The following is a 21,103-nucleotide window of genomic DNA, read 5'->3' as shown; positions in this document are numbered from 1 at the left end:
GAAACTTATTGAATGCACCGCGCATATATTAAGATTTAATCAGAATCAGAATTAAACTGTTTTTTAAGACTTGCATTACACATTTCTCATATCAGTTCTCCTCATGCAACGCATGTTCTCCATCCTCACTGATCAGGTTTCACTTTCATACATCACACCATGCAGTGTACGCATGCTTGATAGACTTTTCCTTTGGTTGACAGTGGCAACTCTCTGTTGGTTGGTGATCACAAAAGTTCTCTAAATTTATGCCATTCAACTCCTAACTCTTGTTACTTCGCAATCACCTACCTCACCTTGTTTATGCACATCTTTTAATGTTATTTAATGTTTTTCAGTCACTAACTAAAGGGAAGTAACTGATTTTCAGTTATTTCCCTTATACCAACTTGAATTGCATGTTTGTATGTTCAGAGAGAGGACTGAGCAAAGAAGAAAAAGGCGGTAGGAAGGGAGAAAAGAGAGGGATATAAGTTGTTATACTTTTGCCACGGGCAACGCTGGTTAGCCCTGTTAATTTATATATTTAGTATAAATGTTTGTATCTTAATAAATTCAAATGAATCTTTGAAAGTAATTTTGCTCAAGTTTAGTATCATAATAATATTGTATTTACAAAAAATTAAAGTGAAAAATAGGTTAACTGCGTAATAATTAAATATTACTCGTTTAAACATGAAACATTTTCTTCTCATATAGGCAAAAGATTTATTATTCAGTATTTGGGCAAATATTTAGCCTTATTAGTGCTCCATTATAAAAATTTAACACTTTTCTTGGGTTATTTTTTAGTCGTTTTCAGTTTGAATATTTTCTGAATACCTTATTTCGACATTTTGTTTTAACTCCTTACATCAAGTGGCTTCATACCGTGTCTGAAGCGAGTCCAGAAAAAAAAAAAATTTTTTTTTTTTTTTTTTTTTACAATTTACAATCATTTCATTCTCACACAAGCAATTAATAATTTTTTTTTTTTTTTTTTCCCCAGTTATCAAAATCCAATTATTTTCAAAGAAAGTCCGTTTCTGAAACCTAACCATCAGCTGGACATATCTCACAGCTTCCTTTTGCTAGGGTGAGGAGCTTTTATCCTGCCACCTATCTACTCCCACTGTCCTCATAGACACAAGAAGACATATTTAGAGATTCATAGAAACACTGATTTCAGATTGTACATAGCTTCTCCAAAGATATTGGAATGAAGTTTGGTCTGAACGAATGTGCCAAGTGGTTCATCAAAGCTGGGAAGAAGGTCAATGTAACAAACAGTCTAATGAAGAGATTGACATGAAAGATAAATCTAGAAGTGCAGGAATAATGCATATACCTTGGCATTGAAGAAAATTATTCAATTCAATATGCCAAGATGGCAGAAAGAATTGGCTGGGTTGTAGAAGTGCTGCATGGTGAATATTCTTTAAGCAGTGTGTCTTAAATTAATAAAACCCTACAGCAGTCATCTCTCTTTCCAGTCTTTGCCATATTCAAATGATCATTCATCAAAGACTTGCCAGGCTCAACATTGCTTAACTTTGATGTAATGAGAACTCTGTATATAAAACTGAAACCTACCAAAGGTGAAAGGTCTAAGTATTCAGTTTTAGATTGAAGCAGTACCCCCTCCCACACACACACCTAAGATAATAAATAGACTGAACCGTCCTAGAAAGAAAATGGCTGCCGAGTTCTTAGAATACATCCAACAAGTCTTGTAAATAATGTTTATGACAATGATTTCAAGTGGATTGAAGAAATAATTATATTCCAACTTGACATGAAGCTGTCTGACAATTTCAAAATGATTCAATGATTGGTAAGTGTCAGTTAATAGCCAATTCTTAGGTGTGAAATCTAATTTACCATCCACATTGAATCGTTATTCGCAGTCAATTGATGGTTAGAAATGTTCAAAAGATGAATTTCCTCATTCAATATGAAAAGACTTTTCTTTGAGCAAAACAAACTTTCCTTACAAACAATCATCTTTATAATTTTTATGTTGATTTTTTTTTTTTTTTTCTCTTCAACTTTTAACATAAAACTCGAACTCACCAGTTATTTTCTTCCAAGCTGCTGTGTCTACACATTACCGACTGAATTATATATTTTATTTGGGGGAGGGGAGATAAGCCTCAAGTAGATTTATCATGGACTTCAAAAAGAATTAAAAAAATAAAAAGGTTCAGTTTATCCAAAATAAGAAAATAAAATGTCTTTGATAAGAGTTGATTTTTTACTTTTAAAACTTCAAGTCTTTCTTTTTAGTCATACAACTTTCTCCATGCAGACATGTTCGTTTGATGACGTGAGCGTTTGACTTTAACATTTTTGCTTCTCCGGGGTCTGCAAGTGACCTCGCCGTCAGAGTTTTCAGAATCATCACTGTCGTCTTTTTCGTCAGATTTATACATCCGGTTAGGCTCAGCATATCTCCATTGACCAATTGTACCATCCCACTAAAAATAAGAGGTGGCAGTAAAAAGAAATTATTTCAGTGAAGAGAGACCGATAAAAACAAAATATGGGGGGAAGGATGAACTAAGTGAATATATGTTGAAAGAAATGTGAAAAAATGACAGGAACATATGTTCAAAACAAAATGTATGGAAAAAGAAAAGTAAAATAAGCAAGAGAAACAAAAAAAAAAGTAAAATAAACAAGAGAAACAAAAAAAAGGAAAATAAACAAGAGAAACAAAACAAAAAGGAAAATAAACAAGAGAAACAAAACAAAAGAAAATAAACAAGAGAAACAAAAAAAAAAGGAAAATGAACAAGAGAAACAAAAAAAAAGGAAAATGAAGAGAAACAAAAAAAAAGGAAAATGAATAAGAGAAAAAAAAGTAAAATAAACAAGAGAAACAAAAAGAAAAGGAAGAGAAAAAAAAAAGGGGTGGGGGGGTGGAAACGGGTAATCTATTATAATCATAATAATATAGTAATCAGCATTTAAAGTAAATTAAATGTAATAGTACATACCGATGTTGTGATTATGAAATTTTTTGTCGGATGCCATGAAACATCTCGAACACACATAATGTGGGCGTTTGTTAATCTTGTCACAATTTTTCCGGTCAGGACATCATAAACTGTCATAAAGAAAAAGTGTAAAAAATATAAGATCTCAGCAAGATAAATTTTTCCCTTTCTACCTAACCTCTGACTTAAATATCTGTCCGCATGCATCCACAAATACTATTGTTCTCTCTACCATCTTCCTTCCATAGCCATTTAGTACCACCTTTTTTTTGCCATACCTTCCCACTACAATAGATTTTCATTAGAAAAAAAACAAAAAAACATTTGTATAAATGTGATGAAAAAGTCTCAGCACTGATCCAGAATCTGACTCCTTCATCTTCTAGCAGTTTATGGTAAGCAGCCCCAAAAAAAGCTGATGTGATTAGCTAATCAGTTGTCAGGAGACAAAATGGTTTTCATTAATAATACTTTTCTGGTACATACTGGTGTGCTGCAAAGAGATAGCTAGAAGCCATTTAAAATGGGTAGAAAAATCGTAAAGCAGGGGGAGATAATTCCGTCTGGCATTTAACCAAGTAATAATGAATGGTGGATCAGCAAAATACTAAAACTGATTTTAATTTTTAATTAAAATTCTATTTGATAAATTTTCGGTGAGAATACTTATTTTTACCTAATATGTAGGTATATTGAAGAATTTTTTTTTGTGATTTTCATATGCCTCATACTGTATAAGCATTAAATTTAACATTTAACTTTACCTGTCATCACAAATATTCAAATTTGGTTCACTCCATTAATCATTTTCAATTCTCTCAAACTTCATCATCTCGGCTGACTTTTAACTTGGTAAGTAATAACCCATTATTGTATAAATAAACAAAAAAAAAAAAAAGAGAAAATGAAGAAAATTCGAAGACTAAATTTTAAATTATTTTAAAAGAGGTTAATGTAAATTGCTCAAAGCATTTAGTATGTATATGAAAGCAATTTATAGAAGACAATACAATTCAGAGGTGTAACGGATAGACACAAGCTGAGACAAATCAAGATACATAAACGTGGGATGAGTTATGCAGATTCTATCTTTTAATTAATGGAGTTTTTTTTTTTTTTTTTTTTTTAATTCTCAACTTAAAGTTCTTAATTATGAGGCGCTAGAAATTTCTTTTTTTTTTTATCACTCCAACCAAAAGAAAACAATTTCTATCTCCAATAATTAACAACAATGCAAGGATTTTATATTTCCTTAATCGAGAGAACAAGTCTGCTGTTTTTAAATCAATGTAGTTTGCTTGAAGCATTGTTTAGCATTTATACACAAATTATTTGATTTGTTTCAGTTTGTGCATCATATTGTTTCCTACAAATTACTTCTATATTAATTTGAGAGAAAATATACAGCATTGATGGTATGAGAACGCAATTAGAAAGACAATAGAACGGTGGTCCCCAACTACTACACTGCAGCACATTAGTGTACTGAGGAACTTGTCGAATGTTTAATGGTATGCTGTGAAGGGATAATAGCTAGAAGCCATTTAATTTTATTTAATAAAAACAATTCCTTAATCATGATGACACTAATCAATTTCAACTCTAAGTAAAAAAGACATCAAAATCTTACTGCAATTAACTTCATATATGAACTGGGGATTTTTTTTTTTTTTTTTTTACCTGAACAACATAAAAAAAACATAAGACTTAAAAATATTGAAGAGTTAATAGTGTCTCACATTCACCCACATATTGCAGCAGTAGTTAAAAAACACCAGGCACAACTGTTTCACTGACGTTCACCATTATTATTTTATACCAGATATTGAATATAGGGATATGTTTTATTGTGTGAATAAAAATTCTCAAATATATTTTCTCATGTTCAACACTAATAAGGCATTGTTGAATGTAAGGGGCTACTATTTAGGACCATGCTTAAAAAAGATTAACAAGATGTTGGTTTACATTACATTTAAACTTCTACATATCAGTACAGTCAGGAAAGTTGGTAGCATAAAGGGAATACCAAAGTTTAGCTGTTCAAAGAAAAAAACTATTAGAGTAGAAAGCTTTCTGGCATTTAGTGACCTCAACAGTGAAGAAGTGAGATTTTGTTGCTAAGCAGATTTGTCGGAGATATGTATACGTTGAGGGGACACAAGTTCATCAGAGCACATCCCATTAAAATATTTGTAAAACAGGCACAGGGATGCATTATTGTGGCGATGGGACAAAGGGTTGACAGAGTGGAATCTACTAGGTTGAAGATTCTGTAATCTTCTTTGTTTTTTGTACTTGCAGCAGTTATCATCTTTGTCAGATTGAGCCAGCTTCTTTCTGAGCAGGAACTGCACCTTCACCCATCGTAGTCCAGTTTTGTCTATCTTGGGTCAGGTTGCACGATATGGCTAATCACCTTTTCGATTTTTATTGCTAGAGACTAACTACTTGTGGGCCTGATAGTACTGCCAGGTTATCCTTATGTTATGTTGTTAGCTTCCGGTGTTTTCTGAAAGACTATTAAAATGATCGATTATTATGAAATTATAATAGTCGATTATTATTATGAAATTATAATAGTCGATTATTATGATGAAATTATAATAGTTGATTATTATGATTGGTAAAAGTATAATTGTTGGATAGAAATATTTTAAAGATGTGAAAAGTTGTTAAGTTCAAATATTTACATTCAATAATTGTCAGGAATGTTAAACTGATGGATAGAATTGAAGCTAACCAAAATATAAGCAAATATACGTGAAAAAAAAAACGAGTAGTGATGATGTAATAAAAATATAGATTTTGAGATGTAGTTACGTGGGGGATCAGTTTCGATACGCAATGCGTTAGAGATGGATAGGGTTTTTATAACGGGATGCTTGTGGAAGCTAGAAGGGGGCGACTTAAAAAAATGTAATCTTAAACAAAGCGTGCCAACTCTGAAAAAGAACCCAGCAAGGAATAAATGATTACATCAAAATATAATTCCTGTCTGAGCGTTTTCACTTTCGGAGAGAATCACCTTTTAATTTCAGGATGCATGGAAGGAAGATTTGAGGTATGTTTTTGCTAGTGTTCCAACCGACAAGGATATCTATAAACCATTAATTCATGTATATATATATAACCACCCAATAGAGAATACACAAGACGAATCAGAATGTTAACACTCATAAGTTAAGACTCATTATAGAAAAACACATCTGTTATACATACACACACGGGTGTATCTATATTTATATATATATATATATAACAAGCATATATACGCTCACTATATGGCTATGATGGTTATATACACCCCCAGTATACAACATAACAGTTGATGCCGTTTCAAAAACCCTTTTATATTATTTGATCTACATAACATTTAATTGTCGTCACCCAGGTCTTCAACTGCGCACTAACACATCTGCGTCAGTTGTATAAAGGAGGGGAAGGAAAAGCGTTGCATGTCCAAACCACCAGAGACATTGTTGAAGGAGGACAAACATCAGCATAGGTTTAGTTGTTTTGGCGGAGAGTAGAAGACTGTCTTTTATTATTTTATTGCAAAAAAGAAAAAATTTATGAGTAGAAAATATTTTTTTTTTTTTTTGTGATTGGTGTGCTGCAAAAATTTAATAAACACATTAGTGTGCCGCTATGTAAAAAAGGTTGGGAACCATTTTGATAGAAATTTACTTACTACAAGGGTTTCCAGTGGCACAGCCTGTGTATATATACCTCTGACCAGTTGAAAATGCCGGAGAAAATTTGCAACGTATCAGTGTGTGAAGAACTCTGTGACCTCGGTAGGTCATCAGTGAAGAATCCCCAGCCAAAGTTTGTGTTCGTGCCACTGAAAAGGAGGAGAAAGAGATACTAGAAAGAAATGAAAAAAAAAACTTTTTTCAGATTTTTTTTCCTCTATGTAAGCGTTGCGTGAATTTGAATTTGTAAGAAGCCAATACAACAGAGAATCTTTTTTTAAATAAACATTATTATTTTAAAAATAAAGTTATTTTTTTTAAAAATAAACAGTTATTATTTTTTTTTTTAATAAACATTTATTTACTTCTAAATTTTTGAAATTAGGATTGATTATTCATATTATTTGGATTCTTTGGGCTACTGTTCTCATCTTGAGTGTCATTTTCATGTTTCGGACACCTTCTCTAGGTGTATTTTGTCTAACTCGGCAATATGTACAGAGATAGCATGCTCTCAGTCATGACCGAGTAGAAGTCCCAAGTAATTCACAATTCTATTTTTAGTCTTACCCTTACTGAGGATTGAATATTCAACCTCACTTTACAACTAAATTTTACCAAGTACTTTATTCACTATGCCATGGGTCCTTACATGACAAGTAATGGATAAAATCCAAAGAATTCAGATAATATGAAACATTTATTTATTTAAAAAATTAAAAACAACTCGATGATATACGCCTATGAAATGTACAAATTCTAAAACTTCTTTTTTTTTAAATATATTTTTCCAAAAATTTACATATAAAGGCGCTACTTCTATATATCAAAATGAAATAGTAAATTCTGTTCTTGAGAAATTAACTTTGAAAATTATTGGTCTTTCTTTCTCATGAAATCTTTCTTGGAGTTCCACTCATAAAGCTGCCCATAAACTCACTCTATATATATTGACTGCTATTGTCCAATCCTTTATCTCAATCACTGCCTGCCACAACTTGATTAATAATCCTATTTCAGCTTCCTTTTGTGTGACTTGGTGAACAACTTCCTCGCTATTGTCCAGTACACTTTCTATATCCTTCGTTCTGCTGATCAACTTATTTCCTTTTTTTTTGTTATAGTTTTTCCTTTTTTTTTTTTAATTCCTAACATTTAAAAACATTTTTTTTGGAGGGGGTAACGTCACTAGTTTCACAATAATCCGTTAGTAACATTAACAGCAAAAGAAATTGTTGGTCAAATTGAATACAAAAGTAAAAATTGGTTAGAAATAAAAGTAAATTTTTTGTTTAGAGCATGAAACAATATGTGCACATGAAGAGCGTTCCAACAATAATGCTACCTATTTTTTTTATTCTGCCCGAAAGGATCAAAGGAGATTGCAAATTGCATTGTTATGATGACTGAACTCCTGCATTCATAACCTGAAAGTTTCATCTTTCTGTTATGACTCTAAGAAAACAACCTTTGTCATAGATGTGCTTTAGAAGCAGAGATGCATCATAAGATGACTGGCAAAAGTGCATTTAGAATGGTGGTGACTAAGCAAAAAAAATAAATTTTGGAGCACAAAAGATTGCCTGCTTTAATGGTACCACTCCCATCTTTGTAGCTCTTCAATTTTTTGGTTAAAAAAAGTAGAAGGCTTTACTTTTAGAATGATTCTTGTATTTAACAATTTTTTTTTATGAAGCTATAAGGTGAATGAAATAGGGGAAATTCTCACTTAAAAAATTCAATTCTCTATTTGTTTTGAATTTAAAATTTTGCCCCTAAAAAAATTGCAACACAATGTGCCATACTTTTTCTTCTTTTCCATGTTAATCTGGTCATGTCAAAACTAGAAATATATTTTTTCACAATTATTTGTAAAAAAAAATGTCAATTTAATTTTGTTGTAATTTGTATTCAAATGTGCTAAGCAACAAACAATAAGGAATAAAAAAATAAAACTTACTTTTTCTTGGAACTGGTTGCCATCGATAATCCCAGCGCTGGGCAGTAACTGCAGACTTTGTTGCCTGAAATGAAAAACAAATTATTTAAGTTGATTATTAATTTTTGACCAACTTTAAAAATTAGATTAAAAAAAATGGTTTCTGAATTTTTTAGATGAGGTTTGATTATTTGCATCATTCAGACTACTGTTTTCATCAAATTTAACCTCTGATCATCTTCAATTGTGTTTTGTTGAACTCTTAAATTTGCACAGAATTAAAAAAAAATTTTTTTATTCCATTTTCACCCCAAACAAGGCAGTGCCATTTTGATGTAGGGGCTACTATCGGGGACATGTTGCAGGGATATTATGAAGGGAGATAAGCAGCAAAAAGTCTGTTCACATTACATTTGAACTTCTGCATGTCAGTACAGTTGCGAAAACAGAATCCTGGAATGTTAAAAAATTGAGCAAAAAAAAAAAAAAGTTAAAATAAAACAGACTGAATGAATGGAATTTCCACATTACCTGAACACCTTCCTCTGAAGAAAATCTTCGCATATCCCACAATTTTATTGTTTGATCCTTTGAATTAGAAATCAGATAACGCGCGTCTCCCTAAAACGATAAAAGATATAAATACATTAATTTTTTAAGAGATTGGGTGAGTTCATTTTTATGTTGCACAAGGTAGTCATAAAGTTTTATAAAATTTGAAACAACACTTGAGGAAATAAAATCAACTTAATCAGTTTGACACAATCATGAATTCCTTCTGAGTGAATGTTTGAAAAATTTCACTGTTAAAACAACAATGTGGACTTTACTTTTCTGGTGACTAAATGCCACAAGAAATGACGAGGGAAAAAACACACAGATTCTATTCCTTACAAAGATGCTATATCAGTGAAAATTTGATTATAAACATGTTTTTTTTTTAATCCTACATTGTACTGTAAATAAGAGATCAAGTGAGTTCATTGTAATAAAGTGTAAGCATGCAATTTTCTATTTAGTAGAAGAGTTATTTATTTAAATAGTGTACAAGGTAGTCCAAAAGTCTTGCAACATCTACCAAAAATGGTAGTCTGAACTTCTTGTTACAAAATGCAAAAACAATAGAAGAATTAAATAACAGCTTCCTAAAATATCACACACGTTATTGTGCAGGCCATTTTAGTGTCACAAAATTATAATGTTCATAGATTCATTATTCAAATAGTATACAGATTGATTTGAAAGTCTTGTTATGAAATGTAAGCATGTCTACTTATTCTAAGATTCATTTATTCAAATAGTATACAGAGTGGTTCAAAAGTTTTTGTCAACGCTACCAAAACGTAACAATAATTATTGAGGAATAATCACCAAAGCTTTGTAAAATATTACACAGGTCATTTCACAAATACAGCATCTCATTACCTATATACAACTAAAAAAAAAACTATAAATAAATCTGCAAAGTTCTAGCCCAGCAGATATGAATTAGCCAGACCAATACAATTGAGTCAGTCGAAAGTACTTGCAGAAAAAGAAAAAGATGGGACACAAAAACATACAGCCTACATATGAGAATTTGATAGAAATAAGTCATGGGTTATCGGAAATATTGAGATAAAAAAAAAAGACTAATCAAATAAAAACATTCCATGCTATTCAATAAGGTTTGTTTCTCTCTCTTTCCATATATTCATTTAATTTTTGTGTTAACTGCCGGTCTCCTTGAGTTAGAATATTAGCCTTTGTTCTATGAAGTGATTTGTAAGTTAATAATTGAGGCCCCAATTGACAAAAAAGCAATGTTAAAAAGTTAATTAACAAAAAATGTGCTCCCCCATCCTCCCTAAGTATTTCAAAGCAATTTTGAAACAATTCCCTCGCTAGAGACATTAACTAAGATACTGCTATTTAATAAAATCGATTTTTCTTAATGTAATATGCAAATGAGATGATCTCTTAATTGTATATTTTGCAAGAATCATACTGTATATAGAAATAAATGAAAGAGTGAAGTAAGGAACCCTCTGTATATATTAATTAAATTGTGAACAAACAGACAGGAATACAAATTTATATATATATATATATATATATATATATATATATATATATATACACACACACACACACATACACCACATTAGGATAGATACACAAGTATTTACTAATTTTTGGAAAGTTTTTCTTTTATTGGTCACAACATTGTGTACAATTGTTTCAGCCCCACCCCCCTAGTGTTGGCATATAAGAATACTAGCGGGGGTGGGGGTGGGAGGCTTTGGCTGGGTGTAAAATATGCTTAAATATGATAGTTTAATTTGTCCAGATTTTGTATATATTATTATGAGTTGTGATTTAAAAAAAAAAAAGTATCAGGGTGTCATCAGTAGAATCGAAACCAAAACTGGTAACAGTTCATAATCGTGACATGCTTATAAACTGATCAAAAATCAAAAATTAAAAATAAAGACGAATGTACAAAATGTATAACAATTTTTTCAATTTTGACCCCTTAAATCTATCTTAACCGGCTAAAGGCCCATAAAATAACAGTCCGTAAAAAATCCAATCATTTGAGGCCTCTAGTGCAACTTTTAGTTTTGGAGGAGATAGAGGTTGAAAATATGGAGACAGACAAACAGACATATGACCTTTTATATATTAGATTTATGTTTATCAAATTATGATTTGCACAAACTTGGACTTCATTAGCGCATTAGAAAAAAAACAGTATTTATAAAGTTTTCCAGCCCACAGTAGAACCTTTCCAGTTAATACAGTCAGCATTTTTTTTCTTCTTTTAAATCAACAACATATATAAAGTTTCAAGCAGGCTTTATCTGCATTTTTAGATGAAATGAATTCAACCTAATCTAACTACAGGATTAAAAAAAGATACATATAGTACATAGAGATTAGCAAACTCTCTGAAAGTGTTACATAGTACATACACACATAGTAACAATGATATATATATATATATATATATATATATATATAACTACTTAATTTACTCACATAAAATTAATATATGAAAGTATAGATTTATGCGTAAACTTTAAGTATTTACTTCAAAAGTGCTCAATATGTCGTTAGAGCTAGTTAGTAATTTATAAAATATATATGGCAATTAAGCTACACTGAATATTCCGCGTTTCATCCACTCTAGGACTCTTCAGGCTTATATATATATATACATATTTGAACAAACATTATTAAAGAGGACAAAGCTTCTGTTATATTATACCTTTTTTTATTTTTTCCATTCTGCTTATAATTTTTGGGAGTTGGAATCAAATATGTTGATAAAAGTATTTCTTTTTCAAACATTTTCGTCATTCTCCGGCATTGTAAAGAAATGGTTGGTATACTAGGTGAAATGAGTTGCATAGTAAAACGGTTTTTGTATTGGCAAACTGCTATATTCCAATATGAAGGCAATATATATATATATATACATATATAAAATAAATACTTACCCGAGAATCTATATGTGTGATTCCATTAGAATGGCCACTAAAGATACCCACTGGCTTTTTCTCTCGTAAAGTACGCCTATCCCACACCTAGAAAAGAAAAACAAATGAAAATAATGAATAGTAAAAGAAAACTATTTTCAATCAATTCAAATAACATCAGAAATATATCTGTAAGCTTTTTTCATCAGTTTTAATCTTCCATTTAAAGGGCGTTTTTTTTTTAAATTAAAATAAATCACAGAAAAATATTTTTATTATACGAATATATGGTTCATGCAAAAGATTAAGTTTTAGCATTCATAATTTAAATACAATTTTAGGCATATGGCTTGTGCATATATGGCATAATGTAGGTTTAATTTTCCTAGCTCTACGCATTAATAAATTCTGTGCCTGAACCAAAATGTAGATTCCATGAAAAAAGCTTCTCTCTTAGAACTGCATGCCATGGAACTCTTTTCCGTTTTCCTGCTTTTCAACTGACTACAATATAGTTGTCTTCAAGTCCAATGTGAACAAATTCTTGATGAGCCATTCCCTTAAGTAATCTAATTTACCAAATTTCCACTACTAATGATTACTACGACATTTTCGCATTGACCACTGTACACTCGTTAACCCTTATTCTCTGGGCCTTGATAAGTGGTGACTCCTTTGAAAACAAAAAAAAAAAAAGAATTAGGCTGTATTTTAGCAAGACATGAATCTTTACCTATCCTCAAAGAAAATCTAATGGGGGTTAAATTGAACAAACAAAGTGACCAGTTGACAGGTCAATCTAGCTGAAATTTCTTTATAAAATTTCTTAAAACACATTACAAAAAAAAGATGCTTATATTTACAAATTATTTTCTATAATTTTCATTTTTGCAAATGAAATAAAACATGCAAAAATGGTTAATTTTATTAACAATTTACTGGATGGCATGTTGAGTCAAATATTTTTTTTTTTTATGGAAATCGCTCCAGACAAGGTGTAGAGCCACATGATGTAAGTAGCTAACAAGAATGAAAGACGATTATTGCAAAGACAGAAGATGCCTATTGGTCTTAGTCTTGAAAAAATCAAGCTTATAGATAGGAGGAAAACAGTGAGCAGGAAGAGAGTTCCACAAGCCTGCAGTTCAGGGAAAAAGACTACTGTATTACGAGTTATTAAAACAGTGCATTGATGAAGACCACTAGACCAGCAAGTCAAACGAGCTGGAACAAAGGTAGCAGAAAATAGATCACACAATTCTGAAGAACATATGCCATAATAGTCTCAGTCTTTTATAAATACTATCAATATTATGTCTGCGCAAGAGTGGTTGCAGAAAAAAAAATGGTGGTATCGTAAAAAAAATGTTTTGTTGTTTTAGTTCTGAGAATTCTTTTGTTATCGTTGACTTGATCATCCGCAGACAAAATATTTTGGTTATTTTGGAAAATCTTGTACTTAGATATTACCTGTGACGTTTGCTCTTGTAATAACTTTTAATGCAAACTACGAACATGATTTTGAGGCAAAGGATCGTGATCATGATAAAATAGATGCTTCTGCCAGTCCAAAATAGTGAAATGAGTGTTTTGGATTAATGTTGATTTATCTTTTGTTGTTGAAAGAAGAAGTACTGCTGTGTGTTCTTTTAGTTTTCAATTGCATCTCTGGACAGACAGAGGAACTATAAATTTATTATTATAGTTAAGTTCAGCAAATCAACATTTCCTAATGGCTTCTTTTTTTTTTATACTTTAACTAGCATTTCAGCCTGGCATTGCTCGGGTGTTTGGATGTGTATGTTGAGCAAAAAAAAAAAAAAAAGTAGTAGTAGGAAGGCAAACCTGTACCGCGAAGGAGGAAAAGAACGGGAAAAAAGTAGAGACCGCAGAGGTCAATTTTTTTTAACTTTGACCCCTATTAGGACTCCTTAACATTTATTGTTTTGAGCTCAATTCAAGTTATTAAGTTAGATCCATGTCCAAGGAATCGATATCTAAAATTTCAATTGTTTATACCCAAAATTGGTGGAGGAGTTTGGTAGAGTTCTCAAAGGTCAAATCGTTGAACTGTGACCCCTTAACAGCCAAATTTCTGGCTGAAAATGGATTACAAAGATTTCCCCAAATCTCAGTACCCTGTATATCAAATTTTGAGTCTGTAGATTTAAAATTGCCAGAGTTATTGTGTAGGGAAATGTACACAGACAGATAGACATGTTCACTTTTATAGATATATAGATAACAAATTATGTTTAACTATCCTTTAGTTCTTGGCTTAAATGAAAATATAATTAAAATTTAGCCATAATTTGTAATTAATTCTTTCATTGCTTATTGTTTCTGTTTATCAATTTCTGTCACTATATGCCCCCCCCCCCTGCTCCTCTCTACTATTACTGTTTCTTAACTATTTCATGCTCAAACAACAAATGGAAAAGTTGTCTTAAATTAGCATAAATTTTTTTCTATAGAAATCGCTCTAGACAAGGCATGAAGCCACTTGATGTAGGGAGCTAAAAATAAATAGCATTTCAAGGTTAAAAAATAAAAACTAGCCAAGAATAAGTGTTAGACTGAATAGATGCTGACCCAGAAAACAGCAATACTTCTTTGTCAGAAACATCACTCACGGAATGTGAAGACTAAAGGACAAAATAAAGGAAGTGAGAGTTATGAGGCTGCCAAAAATAAACCTACGGTCGATTTTCTACTTTCTTTATTTGTTACTGTGAGAACTAAGAATATTGAAGAATGTGTTTTGCCTGAGCTATTAGTTTGTTATAGGCTTTTTCGGAAATCAGCTCATCTTGAAGGTACATGGTTCCAAAAAAGTTTGATCAAGTACATAGAATTTCTATAAAACAAATCATGCATGAAAGCATTAAGGAAGAACATAAGTTATAAGTCAAAACGGATTCCTTTAGTTGTTAATGAGACTATTATTATCAAACTCTACAGCCTTATATAGTGGCTCAAGAACAAGTGAGATCAGGTCTCTAAAATATAACAAAAAGGTTAAAAGTCAAAGGTAATAAAACTAAAAAAATCAAGATAGGAACAGACCATTATATAATGTAAATCAATAAAAGGAAATATCAGCACAAGTAGTAATATTATATAACTTGTAGCTGAAAAAAGGGAGGTAGAAATATAGTGAACAGAAATAGACTAATTTTGTGACAGCTTCACTCTTTTGAAAATAGTATTCATCATGTTTTGCATTCAAATCTCATTTCATATACGTGAGGATATTTCATATTCTTACCTTACAGAGCCCATCATCACCACCCGTGTAGAGTATATTGGAGTTTTCATCCGCAAAAGCAACAGCATTTACATCTTCATCATGAGCTTGAACCTGAAATTGTTAAAAAGTTCAGCTAAAAATACAAATCTCTTTATTCTTTCATTTCAACTTAAGTGTAGTAGCAGTAGTTTCTTTCTCAGAGGATTTTAGGTATGATGCTTATCCCTATCAAGTGCGTTAAGTAGAACAGAGAGTCTGACTCATCCCTGTGACAGGATGCTAGTCGGTCATCTATTATATAAATTTGCAATATAACATTTTATCTCTTTGGACTATTATCATTATCAACATAATTTCTCTTCATATTATGAAAGTGGGTGGAGTGAATGGAATTGCCTGGAATCAAGAATATCACAGCATTTTTATTCTATTTGTTGTTGTCCAGGAATATGTAAATTACATTATTTTTTTCAGCACATTAAAAGGATAAAGAAAGGATAAAGGAGAAGGATGAAAAATAGGGGAGAGAGAAAGATAGAAGTTTTAATATAAAGATATTACAAACAGTATTTAAATTTTATTTAGTCTTATATGATCCCGGCTAATGCCAGTTAGCCTTGGTAGTCTATTATACAAAAAGAAAATATCTGTTTGTATGTCCATCAAAACTTTAAAAAAATACATAACAAACACTCATAAAGTTGGTATTTTTTTTTTTCTAAATCGGTGTAACTTTGGATGCATAATATCTAAAATTAAAATAAACAAAACCAAAAAAAGATTTGAGGGTTAAATGGCCATTTATGTCATTTAATGGTATCAAGATGCACACGTATATTTTAATATAATCATGCAGTCTGTTTTCTTGCCACTAACTAAAGGGAAGTAACTGAATTTTTTTCACAGTTGTTTTCTTTACGTCAACTTGAGTGGTGTGTGTGTGTGTGTGTGCATATTCAGAAAGAAGAATGGTCTGAGTGAAGAAGAGGAGGGTGGGGAAGAAATAGAAGTTATGCTACACTTTTGCCCTGCATAATGCCGGATAGCCCTGCTAGTCTGTTATATTTTCCAGCAAAGCTGGTACTTATTTATATGCCTGAGTGCAGTGTTTGTTTAAAGTACCTGATTTTTCCAAAAATGTAAAACCCTGCAATCTACTGTATGCTCTGTCTTGTGGCAGTCATCTGCACCGACAAGGATTAGCACTAATACCGAAAAGCGTGGTTGGTTCTACACAAAGCCTTCACCACTATAAACAAATCATCTGTGTGGATTTCCAAACAACTTAGTTGGTGTGATGGAACCTTATACGTCAAAATCGACGGGAGAATCCATTTTTATATATATATATATATATATATATATATTTTGTGTACAGAAAGTTGTTAGTTGAGACAGGTCATTGGTACCGTCGGTTTCAAGCCCGATAATAAGGCCCGTTTAAGGTATCCTTATCGAGCTCTCTTCAGCTTTATATATATAAAAAATTGATTCTCCCGTCAATTATATATATAAATTTACTATTTATGACTACATATTATTAATATATATGTTTTTATCTATTACTTACAATAAATGGTTCACATATTGTTTTAAATTCTATACTAGGTTTGCTTAGTATGTAATTGTTATCCCATTTAATAGCAACATTGAAAAAACAGCAAATTAATAGATAAGAATGAATCCAAACTGAAAAGTACTTACAGTTAACACCTTTTGATTACTTCCTCTATCATAAACATAAAAGCAGCCATAATTAGCACTGAAAAAAACAAAAAACAAATGTAAAACAATGAATTCATTTGAGTTTTTCATTTTTGCACATTTTTAAACTTAGTTAGGTAACTCCTATTATATTCTTCAATTTAAAATTAGTTATTTTCAATAGCGAATTTGTATCTTTAGGTGATATCTGTTCCAACTTATGTTCTCTGTGAATGTTAAGCCGAGGAGTTTGAAAGAAGTACTTTCAGGTAATGTATCTTTAGTCATAGTTAGTGGTGGTTGAGAAGGTTTCTTGTAGTTATTGAAGGAAACAAGCTTAATCTTGGCAGCATTGAATGTAATCATCTATTTTTGTCCCCATTTCAATACAGATTGGAGATCTTCCTCTAGTGTTTCTTCCATTTCCTTAGATATGTGTTCATTTGTTTTCCCCTCATGCCTGTTATAAAGAGTGGTGTCATTAGCAAATATACCCATTTCAGAGACAATTTTATCAGGGAGGTCATTTATGAATATTAGGAATAATAAAGGTCCAAGGATAGACCCGAGGTACACCCACATTTATATCATATTATTTAGATGTACGACCGTCAAGAACAATCTGGATTATTCTCTTATTTAAGAAGGATTTAATTATGTTAAATATTCGTCCAGTGATATTGCATAATCTGATTTTCCTGAGAAGACCATCGTGCCATACCCTATCAAAAGTCTTATATATGTTTAAGGCTACCACTCTACCTTCCCGTTTTATCCAGTGTATGGTATATATGTTCAGAGATTACAGTTAGGATATCTGCTGTAGAACAGGTTTGCCTAATTCCATATTGTTGGACAGTCAGAAGTTTAGCAGCTGTAAGGTGATGGAATAGAGCTTGGTTAATTAAAGACTCAAATATTTTGGCTAAAAGCGGGAGGAGGCTAATGGGGAGATAATTTAATGGGTCAGCTCTTTCACCAGAATTCTTGTGAACTGGTACCACAGAAGCAGTTTTCCAGCAGTCAGGAAAGCAAGATTCGTTAAGGCATTAGTTGTAAAGTTTAGAGAGGACTGGAGCAATCTCAGCGGAGCATTTTTTTAATAGCACAGTCGAGAGGAGATCGGATCCACATGCTTTTGAAGTGTCTAGGTTTTTTATGATAGCATGTACCTGAGTAGTGGTCATTTTCAGATCATCTAGTGTGGCATCAGTCTGCAAAGGAAAGTCAGGGAGAGTGTGGTTCGTGGTTTGCATGGGTTCAATGTGGAGTTTGAGCCACACCGACTGACAAGCATGTTAGCCTTCTCGGATGCCGTGTGAACAACTTCATGATTGCTTGATAGTGGGGGAATTGTTGATTGCCAATTATTTACTACACTGTTGTACATTTTTCAAAAATTACGGGTTCCTAATTTCTGTGCTCTGATGCATTTCCTGGCGGTTTCAATATATTCTCTCTTAACTATCGCTATTTCTTTCTTACAATTACTTATATAGCTTCTATATACTTCTGTCTATTTGTACTAGACTTAAGTTTGGTTAAATCTGCTGTGTGTATGCTGCCTTTGTGCAATGGCTGCTGCACAAGTAGAAGTGAACCATTGAGGATAGTGGGGTTTGCTATAGAATTTCCATGTGGGAACATGTGCTTTGATTGCCATTTTGAACCATTCAGTGGTCTCATTTGCACACTGTTCAGTGGGAAGAGAAAAGATATTTACCCATAGGGCATCTCTGATGAGATCCCTGATGGCTTTCCAGTCAACCTTTTTATAATACCTTATAATTTTGAGCAATGGCTCTTCAGTTTTGGGATGAGAATTAAGGGCGATTTCTAGCATCACCACAGCATGATCAGCATTCCCAAGTAGGCTATAGGCATTTGTTACACAATCATTGGGAACCGTGATCAGAAATAGATCTAGAAGCGAGGCATGTTGGTCTTGCTGATCTGTGAAATGTGTCAGAAATGTAACCGTCTGTGATAGGGAATGAGATATAGAGAAGCTATGTATTATGCTACCAGCTGAGTCTGTGTAAGTAGAGAAACCAAGCCAAGTCACCAAATACATGTACTTGTGCGCTAGTATCGAGGGAAAGTGCTGTATCTATGCTGTCAGAGACTTGGTTGATTAGCGTACAGTCCTGGGTCGAGGGAGAGCGATAGAGAAAATATAAATAGCTAATGCTATGTTGTATGTTAAGTCTAAAGCACATAAAGGTCTGGTCATAAGATTCTAGTTTTGTTTCTCTAGTCAAGGAGAGGGTGTTTCGAATATAGACTCCAAATCCGTGCATATGTCTGTCTGAGTCCTTATGACAAAGTGGGAGATAACCAGGTATGTTAAAGTGGTTAGAGAGGATGGAGAAATGTAGGTTAGTTTCACTTAGTGCTAAGATGTCTGGGTTGTTTGTTAGGAGAAAGGATTCAACATCATCTAAATTAGTTCTAAGCCCATGGATATTCGTAAATGCAAGCCTCAAGGGAGGAGGCAAATTGGATTTGTTTGAGCTTAAGCCTGGTTTAATCATAATTTTTTATTGGACTGTCATTTTATTTTAATTAAAAGTTTCAGTTAGGGTGAGAAGTGCTGGGCAAAATGGTTGTGCAGAATACCAAACATGCAACACAAGTAGACCATCAGCCGACTCCTCATCTACAGGATTGTGGCTTCGGGAAAGTCCACCGGAGATGGGTGCAAAATCCCTCTCCATGTGCAACATGGCACTACAACCATCCCAATATTATACAACTGTTGATGAAGCAGCCACTCTAAGCGCTACCAAAGAGTTAGGACTCCTGTACTGTCAGTCGGAAACAGCAACCAGGAACTGACAAACCAGTACCCTCAACCCCTCAGACAAAAATCAACCCAGTCCAATTGCATTGGCATGCATGGCACTCAAGCTCCCCCAAAGTGCCCAGTTTTAGGGAATGGGAATGTGGTGAGAGTGGGGAACAGCATTCATTGCCCTAGTCAAGAAACAAGGTCGAACATTGGGTGTTTCTGTTGTCCTTGTGCTTGTACCTCTGCGTCTGGCTATTAGGCAAAGAAGGAGTATGAAAGCCAGGCGATAGACAGAGTCTATCTACTCCTTACGCAGTTTAGGTTTGCAAACCGGTAATTTGTTCAAGTCACCAGCTCTAGGATAGTCATTGATCAGAACTGAAGAGGCCTCCCACCCCTCGGTTTAGCTTCAGAGTTTTCCTTTTCCGAGGTGGATGACCTGAGAGGATCTATGGGTCCATCAGCACAGAGGGTTAGCTGGTATTTCTGCAACCCCCACATGGGTAGTTAATATTAATGGGTTAGTTTTTAAAGGTAAAATATCTACTGAAAACTTACACTCCTCACAATACATAAAAGGACATTACTATGTTTTCCATTTTATTGTTACTGGAAGAAAGCATAAGTAAAAATTCATGCAGTGGCAGCAACTAAATTTGCAACTGGTTGGTTTGAGATGGAGTAAATATTTGATTTAAAATATTATTCATATGTTAGTTTAGGAACAGGATAACAATTAAAGTATGGTTAAGGTAATATTAGGAATTAAATTTAAGTTTGATGTCCAAGCTCCGGATATTTAAGACGACAGGAGGGATAATAAAATGTATCTAATCAATATAGATTCAAAATAGTGACATATCTATGATTTGAAGTATAATTCAGCAAAGATACATCTGGAAATAAAGTATAAGCTATGGCGTATTCAGTATATATATAATTTAGTATAAATAGGAATATAGACATATTTACAGTAAATACAAACATATAGAACTTGTAGATATGAGGTATATATTTCTTAAAGTTAAATAATTTATGAGAAACTGTTTACAGAATAAATATGCAAATGAATTATAACTTTGACTGTGTCTTGGAAGTTTTCCAATCAGTCTATATAGTTTATTTGAAAACAATTTGTTGCATCATTAAAAACAACAGGTTAATTAATTTAAATACAATATTTACTTAACAAAAGAAATAATAATGGATAAGAGTATTAGAAGAAGGAGGTCAGAGTACACTAAGTAGTAGCTTAATCAATCTCAAAATTTTATATTTATGA

The 21,103-nt window shown here is 32.4% G+C and overlaps 1 protein-coding gene across 2 annotated transcripts in view; it reads right to left on the bottom strand.

Moving 5' to 3' along the window:
• Positions 1-1,787: 1,787 nt before the first annotated feature.
• The window catches only part of LOC145279817 (DDB1- and CUL4-associated factor 11-like), a 78,517-nt gene continuing 59,201 nt past the window's right edge, over positions 1,788-21,103 (bottom strand). For both annotated transcript variants that reach the window (XM_080131232.1, XM_080131311.1), the window contains 8 exons: positions 17,031-17,088; positions 15,345-15,437; positions 12,098-12,184; positions 9,147-9,236; positions 8,637-8,700; positions 6,673-6,825; positions 2,979-3,088; positions 1,788-2,456 (listed from right to left, as the gene is read on the bottom strand). In XM_080131232.1, the coding sequence (XP_079987358.1) occupies positions 2,262-2,456; positions 2,979-3,088; positions 6,673-6,825; positions 8,637-8,700; positions 9,147-9,236; positions 12,098-12,184; positions 15,345-15,437; positions 17,031-17,088 (850 nt within the window). In that variant the 3' untranslated portion in view covers positions 1,788-2,261. The remainder of the gene's footprint in view (positions 2,457-2,978; positions 3,089-6,672; positions 6,826-8,636; positions 8,701-9,146; positions 9,237-12,097; positions 12,185-15,344; positions 15,438-17,030; positions 17,089-21,103) is intronic.

This window comes from Euprymna scolopes, chromosome 1 (genome assembly GCF_053919585.1).
Source record: "Euprymna scolopes isolate OS-2025 chromosome 1, ASM5391958v1, whole genome shotgun sequence".
Classification (NCBI taxonomy): Eukaryota; Metazoa; Mollusca; class Cephalopoda; order Sepiida; family Sepiolidae; genus Euprymna; species Euprymna scolopes.
Note: the sequence above shows the minus strand (reverse complement) of the source record. Positions and strands in the feature narration are given on the sequence as shown.